This window comes from Oncorhynchus mykiss, chromosome 1, assembly GCF_057628025.1.
Source record: "Oncorhynchus mykiss isolate SJ-2025 chromosome 1, ASM5762802v1, whole genome shotgun sequence".
Lineage (NCBI taxonomy): Eukaryota > Metazoa > Chordata > Actinopteri > Salmoniformes > Salmonidae > Oncorhynchus > Oncorhynchus mykiss.
The window spans coordinates 19,108,439-19,127,784 of NC_143022.1; the positions used below are offsets into that span (position 1 = coordinate 19,108,439).

At 44.2% G+C, this 19,346-nt stretch overlaps 1 protein-coding gene across 3 annotated transcripts; it reads left to right on the plus strand.

The window, feature by feature from the left end:
- The first annotated feature begins 13,202 nt into the window (after window positions 1–13,202).
- LOC110496754 (N-acetyllactosaminide beta-1,3-N-acetylglucosaminyltransferase 3) lies at window positions 13,203–16,530 on the plus strand. 3 transcript variants are annotated; one of them, XR_016485889.1, is made up of 3 exons: window positions 13,203–13,338; window positions 14,685–14,868; window positions 15,056–16,530. XR_016485889.1 is itself a non-coding variant. In XM_021572819.3 (2 exons), the coding sequence occupies exon 2, from the start codon at window positions 15,066–15,068 to the stop codon at window positions 16,224–16,226; it is 1,161 nt and encodes a 386-aa protein (XP_021428494.3). In that variant the 5' UTR covers window positions 13,237–13,338; window positions 15,056–15,065; the 3' UTR covers window positions 16,227–16,530. The 3 variants fall into 3 exon arrangements, 2 of the variants coding, with proteins under 2 accessions (XP_021428494.3, XP_036814371.2); XM_021572819.3 differs by lacking the exon at window positions 14,685–14,868 and having other exon boundaries at window positions 13,237–13,338; XM_036958476.2 differs by lacking the exon at window positions 13,203–13,338 and having other exon boundaries at window positions 14,748–14,868.
- The last annotated feature ends 2,816 nt before the right edge of the window (window positions 16,531–19,346 follow it).

The window sequence follows — 19,346 nt, forward strand, 5'->3', positions numbered from 1 at the left end:
AAGCCAATGACTGATGTGGTGTACTCCTCAATGTCATCGGAGGAATCCCGGAAAATATTCCAGTCTGTGCTAGAAAAACAGTCCTGTAGCTTAGCATCTGCTTCATCTGACCACTTTTTTTTATTGATCGAGTCACTGGTGCTTCCTGCTTTAATTTGGCTTGTAAGCAGGAATCAGGAGGATATAATTATTGTCAGATTTGCCAAATTGAGGGTGAGGTAGAGCTTGGTACGTGTCTCTGTGTGTGGAGTAAAGGTGGTCCAGAGTTTTTTTCCCTCTGGTTGCACATTTAACATTCTTATAGAAATTTGGTAAGACTGATTTAAGTTTCCCTGCATTAAAGTTCCCGGCCACTTGGAGTGCCGCCTCTGGGTGAGCGTTTTCCTGTTTGCTTATGGCGGAATACATTGATTGCGGTCTGAGTGCCAGCATCAGTCTGTGGTGGTATGTAAACAGCTATGAAAATTATAGATGAAAATTCTCTATGTAGATAGTGTGGTCTACAGCTTATCATGAGATACTCTACCTCAGGCGAGCAAAACCTCAAGACTTCCTTAGATATCGTGCACCAGCTGTTATTTACACAAATACATAGGCCGCAGCCCCTTGTCTTACCAGACGCCGCTGTTCTATCCTGCCGATACAGTGTATAACCAGCCAGCTGTATGTTGATAATATCGTCGTCGTTCAGCCACGACTCCGTGAAACATAAGATATTACAGTTTTGAATGTCCCGTTGGTAGTTTACTCTTCCACGTAGGTCATCGATTTTATTTTCCAAAGATTGCACGTTTTCTAGCAGAATGGAATGCAGTGGGGGTTTATTCGATTGCCTATGAATTCTCAGAAGGCAGCCCGTCCTCCGGACCCTTTTTTTCTGCCTTCTCTTCACGCAAATGACAGGGTTCTGGGCCTGTTCCCGGGAAAGCAGTATATCATTCACATCGGGCTCGTCAGACTAGTTAAAGGAAAAAAATGATTCTGCCAGTTTGTGGTGAGTAATCGCAGTCCTGATGTCCAGAAGTTATTTTTGGTCATAAGAGACGGTAGCAGCAACATTATGTACAAAATAAGTTTAAAAATAAGTTACAAACAATGCAAAGAAACAAACAAAAAAACACAATTGGATAGGAACGTCAGCCTTCTTCTCCGGTGCCATCTGTATTCACAAATTGCACATTAATAAATTGACAACAGCCTGTATGCCATTCCCACCTATCTGTTTCATGTCTCAGGTAGCCCGCAAAAGCCCGTGGATAGAATGCAAGAACTGAATAATATTTGTCATAATCCTAACATGCTGACTAGACCGGACACGTTGCGTGCGCAAGCATTGCAAAATAAATGTAGAAATCCATGTTATTCAATTATTGCGCGCCAACGAGCATCTGCGATGCCAAGGGCTAACATGCTGACCAGACCGGACACGTCGCATGCGCGAGCGTCACAAAATACATTTGGAAATCCATGCTATTCAATTATTGCACCCACACTGCTCGCGCATGCCAACGAGCATCTGCGATGCCAAGGGCTAAAATAGAACTCCTTTCTATTTCTGATGCAGATCGCGCTGAAAGTCCTGTCTCTCCCATCTCCTCACTGGTTTATAGAAGCAGGTACCCACGTGCCATCTCCTCATTGGTTAAACCCACGTGGGTGATTGAAAGACGGACTGTTTTGCCGGTGGTCATGGTAATACTATGAAAGTTCAGATGCCGAACACCATTCAAAGATGAAAAAGCCTGGAAGGAGGAGAGATGACTAGAAACGATTCGATTGGCTGTTTTATATATGGATTAATTGTCGTAGTAGAGGACCTTGTGCATTTCATGTAACATTTCAAAATAACAACTCAATGTTTATATCCCAGGACAAATTAGCTAGCAACAGCAAGCTAGCGAAATAGGACAAATTGGCTAGTAAGTGCAAGCTAACTAGCTAAATTGCCATACATGTTTAACGCTTTTCAACCTGTCCCCAAATTAATGTCATTGGTTCAGAGTTTGTTTTGATATTTTATTCTGTCGTGATTGCATTTGGTGTAGGGGGACAAAATAAATTTATGCACGACAGCACACGCGCGCAGCCGGTTTGGGTTCCGTGTAATTCTCATGTGCCTAGGCCTACTTATCGCCAGAGTCTGTGACATGGTGAAGCTTGAACTCATGTACTAATGCTGAAACAATATGATGGTGACATTTAAAATTGCTGTCATTCTTGAAAGTTAGGACAATCCTTGTCCTGCAAAGAAACATACTTTTTTATAGTTGAATAAATAGATTTTGCAAGCAGTAGGCATTTTCGTGATGCCATCACTTGCCCCGCATCTTCTAAATTATACATTTTGAAAACACTGTTTTCATCATCAATTTTCACAATAAAGGAAATTCGACAAAAGAAAATCCATCCCTGCCGAACGATTGAAATGTTGGTTGATCTTTAGAAAATGTATCTTACATCTGCCGTTTTCATTCAATCGCAATGATTGGCCTCCCGGGTGGTGCAGTGGTTAAGGGCGCTGTACTGCATACAGCGCCAGCTGTGTCATCAGAGTCCCTGGGTTCGCGCCCAGGCTCTGTCGTAACCGGCTGCGACCGGGAGGTCCGTGGGGCGACGCACAATTGGCCTAGCGTCGTCCGGGTTAGGGAGGGATTGGTCGGTAGGGATCTCCTTGTCTCATCGCGCACCAGCGACTCCTGTGGCGGGTTGGGCGCAGTGCGCGCTAGCCAAGGTTGCCAGGGGCACAGTGTAGCCTCCGACACATTGGTGCGGCTGGCTTCCAGGTTGGATGCGCGCTGTGTTAAGAAGCAGTACGGCTGGTTGGGTTGTGTATCGGAGGACGCATGACATTCAGCCTTCGTCTCTCCCGAGCCCGTACGGGAGTTGTAGCAATGAGACAAGATACTACTACAACTACTACAACAATTGGATACCACGAAATTGGGGAGAAAAAGGGGTAAAATTCTAACAAAAAAAAAAAAGTCGCAATGATTTTTTTTGCCACATTGCTTAAATCGAAAAAACCTGGGTCAATGGAAACCTGCCTACTGTTTTTGCTAGCACTTGCCCCCAAAAAGTGTACCATCTGTGTTAACTTGGTTGAGTTTACAGATATACCTCACTGACTGGGTAACTACCAATACTGGTGGTATCCCAGATTATAATTAATGTGTACGTTATCTATTAGCTAAAATGGGGAGAAGTCAGTCCATAAAAAAACGCTGCTCTGCCTTCTTAACAACACAATCAACTAGACAGGTCCTACAGGCCCTTGTTTTGTCGTACCTAGACTAGTGGACATGGCTAAACACGTATTATATTCAATAAATTAATATGCATTCTCATAAACTCTAAATCATCGACAGTAAAACAAGCTTATATTTTGTGTTCTGATGGGGTACAACAGTTAAACTAAGCTTATGGGCTATTTTATAAATTATATAATTCAAAATAATGGGTAATGTAAACTCACCCATTCCTTACAAATGTGCGCAACCGCAACATTCAAACGAAGCTACAAAGAAAACTAATGGGACTGTAGCGACTGTGTCAAAATCGGGGGTGTGAACTAGGTTTCTATTCAAGCGTTGATCGACATGGTAATGGCTCTATAGTATTGGAGAAAAGTTGAAAAAACTGACCCTCCGTTACATCTTGACGTGTCATGTCGTAACGTACAGCACGCATAAAGCAACTATTTCTGTCTTACAATCTCTCTCCACCAGGTGTAGCAAGTCTATAATCCTTTAAAAACAAGAAATGGACAGTGACGGGGGTAAGGTGGGGGTACCTAGTAATTTTTTTTCATCATCATTGCATGCCATCATCATTCTCAAAGCCGCTGTTTACTTCTAAGATCACTTTAGCACCACCCTAAAAACCTGATTCAAATTCGACACAAACCTTCAAATAGGTATGTAATGACACATTATATAAACTCTTTATAGTGTTTAATTTATATTTTAGAGGCAATAAGGTGATAAGTTGGACAGATCGAGTGGAAAAACTCTCTTCTCACTATCACGCATTAGTTTCGCTTCCCTTTAATATTCATATGTGTAAACATACTGAATTGTAATTCAATGCATTTTACCTCCATATCATACTGTGCTATGATTGGTTAAGACCACCCAAATGGTTAGGTCATGGTCAGTTTGATCCTGGTTGGCGATACGTGAACATGCCAGTTATAGCTAGCTAATAATGAGCTACGTTAAGAAATATACTGTAAGTACTGCATTTTATTATTTTGTACAAATTGTGCAAAACAAGACATGGTGTCTGTAACGGTTGTCTTCCTCCCCTTTGACGAGGAGGAGTAGTAGGAAGGATCGGAGGACCAATGGGCAGCGTGGTAAGTGTTCATGATATTTATTATAACTCAGAACACTAAAGAACAAAACAATAAAGCGACAACGAACTAAACGAAATAGTCCTGTACTGTGAATACACAAAACACAGAACAGAAAATAATCACCCACAACTCAAAGGAGAAACCAGGCTACCTACGTATGGTTCTCAATCAGGGACAACGATTGACAGCTGCCTCTGATTGAGAACCATACCAGGCCAAACACAGAAATCCCAAATCATAGAAAAAAGAAGAGACTGCCCACCCCGCTCTGGCAACTGGCGGGCGGCTCTGGCAGCTCAGGACAGACGGGTGACTCTGGCAGCTCAGGACAGACGGGAGACTCTGGCAGTACAGGACAGACGGGAGACTCTGGCAGCTCAGGACAGACGGGAGCACCTGTAGGGACGAGAGGCAGCTCCGGAGTGAAAGGCGATTCCGGCAGCGCCGGAGTGACGCTTGATTCCAGCAGCTCCTGACTGACAAGCGGCTCTGGCAGCTCCTGACTGACCGGCGATTCTGACCGGCGACTGACCGGCGGCTCTGGCAGCTCCTGACTGATGGGCGGCTCTGGCAGCTCCTGTCTGACGGGCGGCTCTGGCAGCTCAGGACAGACCGGCGGCTCTGGCAGCTCCTGACTGACCGGCGGCTCTGGCAGCTCCTGACAGACGGGCGGCTCTGGCAGCTCCTGACAGACGGGCGGCTCTGGCAGCTCCTGACAGACGGGCGGCTCTGGCAGCTCCTGACAGACGGGCGGCTCTGGCAGCTCCTGACAGACGGGCGGCTCTGGCAGCTCAGGACAGACGGGCGACTCTGGCAGCTCAGGACAGACGGGCGACTCTGGCAGCTCAGGACAGACGGGCGACTCTGGCAGCTCAGGACAGACGGGCGACTCTGGCAGCTCAGGACAGACGGGCGACTCTGGCAGCTCAGGACAGACGGGCGACTCTGGCAGCTCAGGACAGACGGGCGACTCTGGCAGCTCTGGACAGGCGGGAGCACCTGTAGGGAGGAGACGGAGAGCCAGCCTGGTGCGGGAGGCTGCCACCGGAGGCCTGGTGCGTGGAAGAGGCACCGGATAGACCGGACCGTGGAGGCGCACTGGAGGTATCGAGCATTGAGCCTGCACAACCCTACCTGGCTGGATACTCCCCGTAGCCAGGCCAGTGCGGCGAGGTGGAATAGACCGCACTGGGCTGTGCTGGCGAACCGGGGACACCATGCGTAGGGCTGGTGCCATGTACCCCGGCCCGAGGAGACGCACTGGAGACCAAATGCGCTGAGCCGGCTTCATGGCACCTGGCTCGATGCCCACTCTAGTCCCGGCCGATACGAGGCGCTGCGATGTAACGCACCGGGCTATGCCTGCGCACTGGGGACACCGTGCGCCTCCCGGCATAACACGGTGCCTGCCCGGTCCACCTCTCTCCACGGTAAGCACGGGGAGTTGGCGCAGGTCTCCTACCTGACTTCGCCACACTCCCTGTGTGCCCCCGCCCCAATACATTGGGGCTGCCTCTCGTCCCAGCCGCGCTGCCTTGCTAGCTTCTCATAATGCCACCTCTCGGCTTTCGCTGCCTCCAGCTCTGCCTTGGGGCGGCGATATTCTCCCGGCTGTACCCAGGGTCCCTTGCCTTCCAAGATCTCCTCCCAAGTCAAGGAGTCTTGAACCCACTGCTCCTGGGTACCACGCTGCTTGGTCCGTTTGTGGTGGGTGGTTCTGTAACGGTTGTCTTTAACTCAGAACACTAAAGAACAAAGCAAATAAAGCGTCAACGAACTAAACGAAATATGAATACACAAAACACAGAACAGAAAATAAATCACCCACATCTCAAAGGTGAAACCAGGCTACCTAAGTATGGTTCTCAATCAGGGACATCGATTGACAGCTGCCTCTGATTGAGAACCATACCAGGCCAAACACAGAAATCCCAAATTATAGAAAAAAAGAAGAGACTGCCCACCCCAACTCACGCCCTGACCATACTAAAACAAAGACAAAACAAAGGAACTAAGGTCAGAACGTGACAGTGTCAGAGTAAAAGGTCTTAAAAGATTGATTTTTCTGGAGTTCCTTCACCTCGAATGGACTGGGAGTCTACAAACTTACCCGATGCATAGAGTAAGTACAAACAGCATGTGGAGCTAATGTTGAGGTAACACTGGACAAAGCTATCGACATAGCCAGATCTCACGAGCTAGCACAGGCTCAGATGAAAAACATTTTGCGAGGCAGCACGTGCGCATCACGTGAACAAGCAGTGTGCAGTCACAGCACACCTCTGGTGCACAGAGAGCACATTTTGCGACACAGACTCAAAACGCCCCAAAACATGTGGATATTGTGGATACAAAATGCATGGCGAACAAGGAAATTGCCCAGCTAAAGGAAAACAGTGTACTAAATGTGGAAAATGTTAAGGGTTGCGTCAATCGAATCTGGTATCAGGATAAATATGACATTGAGTCACTGATTGTATACTATGTACTTTTTATTAGCTAAGCAATAAGTAGTAAATGCAATATTTGTATATACGGGTTCGCTGAAACACCACGCAGGGTAGAACAGAGAACTGACTTGTTCCTGACAAAGATATTATAATATACTCAGACAGAAGTAGTTCTTGCTTCCGAGCCGGCCTGTCACAGAGTAGAGACTGGGCGTGGTTTAAACTCACCCAGCCTATCGTTGATTGTTGGCGCACAAGCTGGTCCCAGCCCCCTAGGCGCTTCAGCGGTCAGTCGTTGTAGTTGTGTAGAATATCTATGCGCTCATGCACTCGATACAGTTATCACACACCTGGTTCCTGTTATCTACCCTACGTTCTGTATGTGCCCCCAACAATTCATGATAGCTGCCTACACCCAAGGCCAGCCACAGCCTTTCCACTAGTCACACCATATGTTGCAAAATGTTGCTTTTAACATACACAGACACCCTCATGATAGGCCAAGCATATTTTCAATCCTCACAAAAATGGAATCACTTATCAAAAGTGTGCAAATCTTACTGTGGAAAAACAGTACACACAGTGAGTGAAGATGAAATGTCAATCAAAGAGTCAAACGCTGATGAACTGTTTATTAATTCAGTGACACAGAAAAGTCAAATATCAGAGACAGAGCAAGCCTTTGCTGACATTGAGATATGAACACAAGGCACAAAGCTAAAGTTCAAACTAGACACTGATGCACAAGTAAACATTATTCCTCTGAATAAGTACCACAGCTTGACATCGTGCAGACTGACTGGTTATGGTGTTGGACAGCTCCCAGTAAAAGGCACATGCATGTTCAAATGCAAATACAAAGAAAGTGACATGATGTTGGACTTTTATGTTGTTGACACTAGAGCACCTGCAGTGCTAGGTCTTAAAGCATGTTTAGACATGGACCTCATCATGCTAGTTTTATCAGTGACAGCACCAGTAGAGACAAGGTACTGGAGGAGTTTGCTGATGTTTTTACATGAATAGGATTATTCCCAGGAGAATGTACCATTCACCTTGACCCAGACGAGACGCAACCCCTGTGGTCTAACCACCGAGAAAGATTCCCCTTGCTCTCCGTGCCTGTCTGAAGAAAGAGTTGGAGAGCATGGAGCAATCTGACATAGTCACCAAGGTTACAGAACCGACTGACTGGGTAAACGCGTTAGTGGTGGTGGAGAAACCACGCACAGATAAGCTCAGAGTATGTCTCGACCCAAGAGACTTGAACAAGGCTATCAAAAGCCCCCATTATCCTTTACCGATTCTAGATGGCATCACACACAAGCTAGCGGGAGCACACTGCTTCAGTGTCATGGACGCTAGATCATGCTACTGGGCTATCAAGCTCACAGAAGAGTCATCTAAGCTCACAACATTCAACACACTGTTTGGACCCTACAGGTTCCGTCACCTGCCTTTTGGGATTATCTCAGCCCAAGACCAGTTTCAGTGAAAGATTGACGAAGTGTACGAAGGCCTCGACGGAGTTGTGGCAATTGTGGACGACATCCTTGTCTATGGTCGAACCAAAGAGGAGCACGACAAAAACCTCAGCGCGATGCTGTAAAGGTCCCGTGAGAGAGGAGTCCGGCTCAACCCCGAGAAGAGCACAGTCGGTGCTACAGAGGTCAGATACTTCGGACATCTTCTCACAGCGACTGGAATCAAGCCAGATCCACAGAAGATTTTAGCCATAAAAGAAATGGAGCCACCAAAGAACTGTGCAAAGCTGGAAACAGTGCTTGGCATAGTCAACTACTTAGCCAAGTTTGCACCCAGCCTCTCCAATGCTAATGCACCCCTGCGCCAACTGCTAAAGCAGCAGTGAGTTTCTCTGGGACAAGCAACACGACATTGCTTTCCAGAATGTGAAAGACTTGATCACGAGAGAACCAGGACAAATCCTTGCCTACTACGATCCCAACAAAGAGCTCAGACTACAAGTGGACACGTCGAAGTATGGACTAGGTGCAGTGCTACTGCAAGAAGGAAAGCCCATCGGCTACGCTTCCAAATCTCTCACAGACTCAGAAATCAACTACGCTCAAATCAAAAAGGAGCTCTACGCCATTCTGTTCGGATGTAAACGTTTCCATCAGTACATTTATGGATGACAAGTCATTGTGGAATCCGACCACAAGCCCCTTGAGTCAATTATGATGAAACCACTAGCCGCTGCCCTGCCAAGGCTACAGAGAATGATCCTTCAACTACAAAAATACGACTTCACAATCACTCACCGTCCAGGCAAAGACATCCCTGTCGCAGACACACTCTCCAGGAAGTTTCTTACCTATAAGGACAGCAGCCTCAGTGAAGGCATGGACATGCAAGTGCACACTGTGTATAGCAACTTACCAGTTAGTGACACAAAACTGAAGGAGATCCAAGCAGAAACAGAAAAGGACTCGCAACTCGCACAGCTGAGGAAAGTCATACAGGATGGATGGCCTGAGGAGAGGAGAAAATGCCCTCAGAGCGTCTCAGAACTCTGGAACTATCACAGATCAATGGAATAATTTTCAAAGGAGAGGAAATCATTATTTCTACCAGTCTCAGAGAAGAGATTTTGACAAAGATCCATGCTGGACACATGGTCATGGTCAGTTTGATCCTGGTTGGCGATACGTGAACATGCCAGTTATAGCTAGCTAATAAAGAGCTACGTTAAGAAATATCCTATTGTAGTATCTGGGATCTACATCGGTTTATATTAGTTACTGTGCTGTTACTAAGCAGTAATGCATTACGGCAGTGTTACGTTACTACACCTAATAGGAAATGCACATGCGCACTGGGGTGCCGCGAACTGTAGAGCAATAATTATGTAATTCGTCAGTTATTTTTTATTTTCTTTCGCCAGTAGAGAAGGCTAAGCACTGCTAGCACTGCTAGTACAGTATTCAGGAGCTGCCAAGTAGCAAGACTATTGGAGTCCAGAATAGCGACACTGCCCTCTGGTGGTGAAATAAAATAAACTGTCATTGAACCCATTGAAATTAGGCGATCTCAGTGGAGAAATGTTGTCAAGGGAAAAAAAGGAAGAAGGGACGTAAAACGGTGTGTTATATAGCACTTGGACTCGAGCTTGCCCACAGGGATACTATTGAGCTATCGGGACATGCAGAAAGTCAGAAAGGTGTTCACAAGGTCAGTGATGCACGTGGTGAAAAGAGCGCACAAAGTGTCAGACGCAGCACAAGACGAGGAAGGTACAACTGAAACAGTATTGGAACTGTTCACAGTGTACACAGCTCAACAACTAAAAGATGGAATCTATCTCAACATGGAGTTAGCGGGAAAACCAGTAAAAAGAGTGCCCTCTTCAGCCCGCGTCCATCCGCCTTTCTTCATACACTGGTGACACTATTCCTGTGTTAGGGCAGATCCAGGTACCAGTCCGGTATGAGGGGAAGGAGTGGACGCTACCGCTTGTCATTGTTAAAGGAGAAAAATAATTTCTGCCTTGCTAGGCAGAAACTGGCTACAAAAGATCAAGTTGAACTGGGGAGAAATCTTCAGTCTGAGAAATGACAAACCAGTGAGTCAGGCTACGCTCACTAACATGCTGGAGAAGCACAAAGAACTTTTCAAAGATGGCTACGGTGAAATATAAGACTTCACAGCAAAAGTCAGAGTGCAAGAAGGAACCAAGCCTGTCTTTCACAAACCACGTCCAGTTCCCTATGCTCTTAAGGAAGCAGTAGAGAAGGAACTGGACCGCCTACAGAAGAATAACATAATCACGAAAGTAGCGAGGAGCGACTGGGCCGCTCCGATTGTTGTAGTCCCAAAGAAAGACAAGACCGTCAGAATGTGCGGTGACTACAAGGTCACAGTAAATCGCTGCATACTACCAGAGGAATATCCACTAACAAACGCTGAAGATCTGTTTGCCACTCTAGCTGGTGGGAAGGTTTTCAGTAAGCTGGACCTGGCATTCGCTTATCAGCAACTGAAGCTGGATCCGGAGTCAGAACACTATCTGACCATCAATACACACAAGGGGCTATTCAGATTCAATCGCTTGGCCTATGGAATCACGACAGCTCCAGCGATATTCCAACAAACAATGGATCAGATCTTGGACGGTATAGACCATGTTGTGTGCTTCATGGATGACATCCTCGTGTCAGCACCAACCATTGGAGAGCACCTTGTAGTGCTGGACAAAGTGATGTCAAGACTGGAGAAATATGGAGTGAGAATGAAACGCAGCAAGTGTGAGTTCCTCCAGGACTCCGTGGAGTATCTCAGATACAAGATTGATGTACAAGGCCTGCACCCAACCAACAGCAAGGTGGAAGCAAGTTTGTGGCAAACTTGTCCACATTGATGCATCCGCTTCACCAACTGCTGCAGGCCGATACAAAGTGGAATTGGTCCCCACAATGCGAAGAAGCATTCAAGACTTGCAAACAGCGTCTGCTAAAGAGCAAGTGGCTTGCCCACTATAACACAGAGATGAAGCTGAGACCTGCGTGTGATGCATCTCCATACGGAGTAGGAGCCGTCATCTCACATGTTCTACCATCAGGTGAAGAACACCCTATTGCATTTGCATCACGGACTCTGTCACCAAGTAAGAAAAATTATGCTCAAATTGAGAAGGAAGCCCTGAGCATAATATTCGGAGTGAAGAAGTTTCAGAAATACCTCTACGGAAGGAAGTTCCAACTGCTGACAGATCACAAGCCTCTGTTGGCCATCCTTGGACCAAAATCAGCTATACCAACCCTTGCTGATGTTCGAATGCAACGTTGGGCTCTGATATTGTTAGCCTACAACTACGAGATTGAGTACAGACGATCCAGTGATCACGCAAATGCTGATGCACTATCAAGACTACCATGCAATAGTGACACCGACAGTGAAGATGATAGAGCAGTCTTCCAGATCTCTCTCATTGATGAACTGCCCATATCTGCTTCTGACATAGCAGAGGAAACAAGGAAAGACCCAGTGCTTTCCAAAGTCTTGGACTTAACATTAGGCGGTTGGCCAACCTTCGTAAATGACGATAACCTTCGTCCATTCATCGACAAGAAAGACCAGTTGTCCACTGATCAAGGGTGTGTTCTGTGGGGATCAAGGGTGGTGGTACCTCCCAAATTCCAGAGGAGACTGCTATCTGACATGCATGAGGGACATCCAGGGATCACTCGAATGAAAGCACTCGCTCGCAGTTATCTGTGGTGGCCTGGACTGGATCAGGACATTCAACAGCATGTAGGCCACTGCTCACCTTGTGAAGCTGTTCGCAACAAGCCTGCTGCTGCACCTCTTCATCCATGGTCCTGGGCTGCTACACCTTGGGAACGCATCCATGTGGATTACGCCAAAATTGACAAGCAACATTTCCTTGTTGTCGTCAATGTCCATTCCAAGTGGATGGAAGTGTTCCCTACTCAACTGACCACAGCTGAGAAGACCATCAATCTTCTCAGACACCTATTTGCATCCTTTGGACTAGTCAAGGAGCTCGTATCGGACAATGGCCACAGGAAGCCCAGGAGGAACGGAGATATCCTATTCGTGAGTTGAGCTGGTTAAGGAGGTAACGGACAGTAAAACAAACACTTTAATATGTCCTCGATAAAAGGAAAGAAAAAGGACATTACCTGGGTTAGTTATTAGGACACATCTTCTGGGCAGAATAATCCCCTGGATTTGTGCTGGGCTCTGAAAAGTCTGCTTCAACCCAGTAGTTGAAATGTTTTTCAGAATGCATTGTTCAGATATTGCATTAGTAGTTACCTAACATATTTACCTTGTTCTCTGGGAGTTAAACACTATGGGGGAGGAGTGTAGTATCTGGGATCTACATCGGTTTATATTAGTTACTGTGCAGTTACTAAGCAGTAATGCATTACGGCAGTGTTACGTTACGGAGTTTTGACTAAACGGTAAACTAACTGTACTCCCGTCTCCTGCCTGGTCATTTCTCCACAACACAAATATTACACCTATAGTACTGCATTTTATTATTTTGTACAAAGTGTGCAAAACAAGACATTCCCCACCCGACCAGACGGGGCTCTTTGCCTGCTTAAATTATGCAGAAACGGGCAGCGTTTAGGTCATGTAATTGATTCTGATGGAAAGGGGAGAAATTGTCCTTTACAATGGTATTGACATTACAGTTGATCTGGAAGTATTACGTTTTTGTGGCGCTAAAATAAGGGCAATTGTACGGACCAAGGTTACACAGTATATCATTAATTGATGTATATCATTATTCAGTTTATCACAAATTGATGTATCACCTTTAATTAACACACAACATTTCTCACAGTCTAAGGTTGGGACTTTGGTTGACGAAGGCGCTCAAAGCAGCAACATAAAATCTAACTGGCAGATAGAGGCCAATGCTCAGGAGCAAGTGCACTTATAACACCTAGCGCTCACGAGCATGTGTATTTTCAAAATGATTTCCTGAGCAAAGGCAACACATGTTCCAGCCGTTCTGACAATAGGACGCAGGCAGAAAAGGTAATGGACAACGACTTTAATGTGCACTGGAAATATGGAGATATGCTTTTCTATGACTATGAATGGGTTTTATACTGTACATTTATCATACTAGAAATACAGATTCCATATTTGTTCGTTTGTAGGCATATTTTATATTAATCTAATAGCCTAATAATCTCGAAAAAGTCATTATTTGTGCCAGTTCAAAATTATACATGCGAACAAACAAATAAACTGCTTTTGGACGGTCCAATACAATTATAATAAAGTCATGCAGATCCTTAGGCTACCCAGAGAAAACTTGATGAATTAACAGCGCAATAGCTACTCGTGTATGAGACGTTTGTTTTATTACTGTGGCAAAGGCAAATGTGGTTATTATAAGAAAGTGTTAACCTATAAATTCACTGTTTGCTAAAATGTATTATAACAGCGAATTACCACAGTCTCTGGTGGTCTTAAAACGGGCGTATTTTCAGATTGTGCATGATCTACTGGGACACTCTTATCCTGTTATTGTCAATGAAGGAAAAACCTTCACCAACACAGGAACTCTGACTCACTCAAATTGGTCAGTAGCTTATTATGTATTTGTAATAATTGTAGTTCTACAAGTACTTGAACAGTGGGTGTGTAGACCTATTTTGTCTGTCAACATCTAGTCTTGTAAATCCCAGACCTATTTCAACAGCACTAAGTATGCATGTATGCAGCACTTTGTATGTCGAAACATTACCATTAAGCGAAATGACTTTTATACGTATTTTCCGGACGTTGACATCAAGTGTGTCTCAGGTGCTGAATGAAAGGTTAGAAGACATATTTTCTGGAAGTCGTAAATATGTCTTATATGGACATACAAAATGAACTATTTTCTATACATTGAAAATATTTATTTTCCGGATATTGAAAATACGTATTTTTCAGCCATTGATTGTATGGCCAAATTTCAACTTCTATACATTCTCAATGAAGTAAGCATTATATCACAAGCATACTTTTTCACGCCTCTTAATAGGAAAGAATAGCCTGAAGTTTATAATAATAACTGAAGATTGCAACAAAATATTTGTTATTTCTCCTATTACATGCACTTATGCTAGATTTTTGAATTGCTTTGAAACTAGCAGCAATGATGTTCAAAATACTTTTAACGTACAGAATAAACCGGCAGACCACTTCAACTACAATAACTGTCACAGATAATATTTTTTGTATTGCTATAACTGCGATATGTTGTGGTTTATCTACCTAAGTTGAATGCATTGACTTTAAGTCACTCTGGATAAAAGTGTCTGCTGATGTAAATGTAAAAACAAACACTTGCATACAACATACAACGATGTGTACTACTCCCTTCACAGAACAGCGCAAACGGTCTCTAACCAGAATAGAAAGAAGAGTGGGAGGCCCCAGTGCACAATTGAGCAAGAGGACAACTACATTATAGTGTCTAGTTTGAGAAACAAGACACCTCACAAGTCCTCAACTGGCAGCTTCATTAAATAGTACCTTCAAAACACCAGTCTCAACATCAACAGTGAAGAGGTGACTACAGGATGCTAGCATGTTGTTAAACAAGTTTTCTGCCCGTCTGCAATTTAACCTCATAGTCAGAGTGCTGGAGTACTGAGCCGAAACAACAACAAAATGTGTCACTGTTCCAGTAATTACAGAGGGCACTTAATCTCTGGCCCATTTTGTACCTTTAATGCCTTGTTTTTTCTCATTACAGAGCAACAAAAATGAGAAGGTCGTCTCGTTTGCTTGAGTCAACAGCTTTACTTGTGATCAGCATTCTGTGCTTGGTCATAATTTTTATTAAAGAGGACATTCGTCCTAAAAAACCCTCAAACCATTTCCAGATAAACAGGAGGGAATCAACCTATCAAAACAGACCTCAGAAACCAACCAGTGAGAGCGCAGGTGTTTCTACCTGGGGCCATTGTGAACGGAATGAGTCTGCGGCCAATGTGTCAGGGTTTTCCTCTCTGCCAGTTCACATCCAAGACTTCCTTTTCTATCGTCACTGCCGCCATTTCCCAATGCTGCTGGATGTACCTGATAAATGTGGAGGCCCTCACAAGTCTGCTGACGTCTTTCTTCTGCTGGTCATAAAAAGCTCACCTGCGAATTACGACCGCCGTGAGGTACTACGGAAAACCTGGGCCAAGGAGAGACTGCAGAATGGAGTCTGGATTCACAGGATTTTTCTCTCGGGAACAACAGGCACAGGCTTTGAGAAGCGCAAGCTAAATAAGCTTCTACGACTGGAGAACCGTGAGCATAATGACATCTTGCAGTGGGACTTCAACGACTCCTTCTTCAACCTCACCCTGAAGCAGATTTTGTTCTTAGAATGGATGGACAAGAACTGCCGCCAGGCCCGATTTCTCCTCAACTGTGACGATGATATCTTCGCCAACACAGATAACATGGTGGACTACCTTCAGAGTCTAAAAGACAATAATGGTGACAAGCACCTTTTTGCAGGTCATCTAATCCGCTATGTAGGACCCATTAGAGAGTCAGGGAGCAAATACTATGTCCCAGTCCAGGTTCAAGAGTCAGACTCATATCCCCCTTACTGTGGGGGAGGGGGCTTCCTGCTCTCTGGAAACACAGCTATGGTTATTTACAAAATGACCCATACCATTCCCATTTTGCCAATTGATGATGTCTACATGGGAATGTGTCTGGAAAAGGCTGGTCTTGGGCCAGAGTCCCATTTCGGAGTCAGGACTGCTGGACTTCATGTCCCCTCCCAAAACGTGGACACTTACGATCCTTGTTATTACAGGGAAATAATTTTAGTACACAGATTTCTGCCTCATCAGATATATATTATGTGGCACGGAATACATGAACCTAACTTGAGATGTAGTAATTCGCAAGGTTCTCTTTAGCCATCTGTCCTGTTGAAATCAGTTGCCTGCTGAGGTTTGCTTTTCCAGTCTTTTTTTCAAACAGGTGTGATGTCTGAAAGTTGTTTTTGTTGTTGTAAATACAGACTAATTTTAAGATGTAAATTATGGGATTGATTGCTTCTTCTGTGTATGTACATAGAAATGATCAAAGTTTATATGATGTATTGCTTTAAGTCAGTATCACTTCTTTCTATTTAATAAATGAAAACATGCATATTAAAAAATATATATGATATTGATTCTATATCAAACGCGAATAAAATAAAATGCATCTTTGATTTTTGCATGTGTATGGATTTAGCTCATTCTGGCGATTGTTGTTAAGTAATTGAGGTAAATATTATTGAGTATATGTATATGTTTATAAAGTATATGTAGATTATTGTTCATAAACCCACCGGACCACAAATAAGCCATATTTCACAATAATTTCCACTGCAGATCACCATAAACAATGGATTTCATGAATTCATATTTTATTTAACCAGGCAAGAAAGTTCTTATTTACAATGACAGCCTACCCCAGCCAAACCCAGATGACGCTGGGCAAATTATGCGCTGCCCTATAGGACTTCCAATCAAGGCTGGATGTGATACCGCTGCACCACTCGGGTGCCAACTCAGAATCTGTCATTCTTTTCTCTTCAGTACTTCAGCTGTAGCCACACATTTTAACATTTATAGTATGAAAGTAATACTATTATTACATAAACCAAGTAGAGACATGGGATGGCAGGTAACCTAGTGGTTAGAGCATTGGGCCAGTAAACGAAAGGTTGCTGGATTGAATCCCCGAGCTGACGAGGTAAGAATCTGTTGTTCTGCCCCTGAACAAGGCAGTTAACCCACTGTTCCCCAGTAGGCCGACATTGTAAATAAGAATCTGTTCTTAACGGACTTGCCTAGTTAAATAAAACAACTTTTGGAAGCATACAAACAACATTCTGTTATTACAAGTGCCTGATACTGTATTGGCAAAGGGGGATACTTAGTCATTTGTTCAACTGAAATGTGTCTTCCACATTTACCCCAACCCCTCTGAATCAGAGAGGGGCCTTAATCGACAGTGCCCGGGGAAGTGGGTTAACTGTCATTCTGCTCAGGGGTAGAACGACAGATTTCTGTCAGCACAGGGATTTGATTCAGCAACATATTGGTTACTGGCCCAACGCTCTAACCACTAGGCTACATACAGTGGGGCAAAAAAAGTATTTAGTTAGCCACCAATTGTGCAAGTTCTCCCACTTAAAAAGATGAGAGAGGCCTGTAATTTTCATCATTTGTACACTTCAACTATGACAGACAAAATGAGAAAAAAAATCCAGAAAATCACATTGTAGGATTTTTAGTGAATTTATTTGCAAATTATGGTGGAAAATAAGTATCTGGTCAATAACAAAAGTTTATCTCAATACTTTGTTTATTACCCTTTGTTGGCAATGACAGAGGTCAAACGTTTTCTGTAAGTCTTCACAAGGTTTTCACACACTGTTGCTGGTATTTTGGCCCATTCCTCCATGCAGATCTCCTCTAGAGTAGTGATGTTTTGGGGCTGTTCTTACGAAGCCACTCCTTCATTGCCCGGGCGGTGTGTTTGGGATCATTGTCATGCTGAAAGACCCAGCCACGTTTCATCTTCAATGCCCTTGCTGATGGAAGGAGGTTTTCACTCAAAATCTCACGATACATGGCCCCATTCATTCTTTCCTTTACACGGATCAGTCGTCCTGGTCCCTTTGCAGAAAAACAGCCCCAAAGCATGATGTTTCCACCCCCATGCTTTACAGTAGGTATGGTGTTCTTTGGATGCAACTCAGCATTCTTTGTCCTCCAAACACGACGAGTTGAGTTTTTACCAAAAAGTTATATTTTGGTTTCATCTGACCATATGGCATTCTCCCAATCTTCTTCTGGATCATCCAAATGCTCTCTAGCAAACTTCAGACGGGCCTGGACATGTACTGGCTTAAGCAGGGGGACACGTCTGGCACTGCAGGATTTGAGTCCCTGGCGCCGTAGTGTGTTACTGATGGTAGGCTTTGTTACTTTGGTCCCAGCTCTCTGCAGGTCATTCACTAGGCCCCCCCATGTGGTTCTGGGATTTTTGCTCACCGTGATCATTTTGACCCCACAGGATGAGATCTTGCGTGAAGCCCCAGATCGAGGGAGATTATCAGTGGTCTTTTATGTCTTCCATTTCCTAATACTTGCTCCCACAGTTGATTTCTTCAAACCAAGCTGCTTACCTATTGCACATTCAGTCTTCCCAGCCGGGTGCAGGTCTACAATTTTGTTTCTGGTGTCCTTTGACAGCTCTTTGGTCTTGTCCATAGTGGAGTTTGGAGTGTGACTGTTTGAGGTTGTGGACAGGTGCCTTTTATACTGATAACAACTTCAAACAGGTGCCATAAATACAGGTAACGAGTGGAGGACAGAGGAGCCTCTTAAAGAAGAAGTTACAAGTCTGTGAGAGCCAGAAATCTTGCTTGTTTGTAGGTGACCAAATACTAATTTTCCACCATAATTTGCAAATAAATTCATAAAAAATCCTACAATGTGATTTTCTGGATTTTTTTTCTAATTTTGTCTGTCATAGTTGAAGTGTACCTATGATGAAAATTACAGGCATCTTTCATCTTTTTAAGTGGGAGAACTTGCACAATTGTGGCTGACTAAATACTTTTTTGCCCCACTGTACCTCCCCATATTGAGAATAGAATAAGTGTAGTATAAGTGTAGAAAGGGAACTGACGTACAGTAGGCGGTATCTTTTCAACGGACACAAGTTTTGTATTTCTGTGGATGTTTGGACAATGATGGATCTATCTATATTTGACAGCTGGCATTATTATTAAAGTAAACGATTCACAACACGTTATTGATTAATCATTTTCTTAAAATTGTTCACTTGTGTAACTACAATGCCTCAGGAATCCCACACCACCCGCTAAGCTCAGAACAATCCTGCCCAACTTGCACAGTGGATGATTACATGGGCTGCTTTATATAATTAACATTTCATTATTTATTTTCCATATTTTCTCATTGTTTCTGTGATCAAAAAATACAATTAACATTTAAATGTCCTGTGTAGTATTT

Bases quoted from the DNA above. Each gene is read 5' to 3' on its own strand.
- LOC110496754 (XM_021572819.3), top strand. From the start codon at position 15,066: ATGAGAAGGTCGTCTCGTTTGCTTGAGTCAACAGCTTTACTTGTGATC.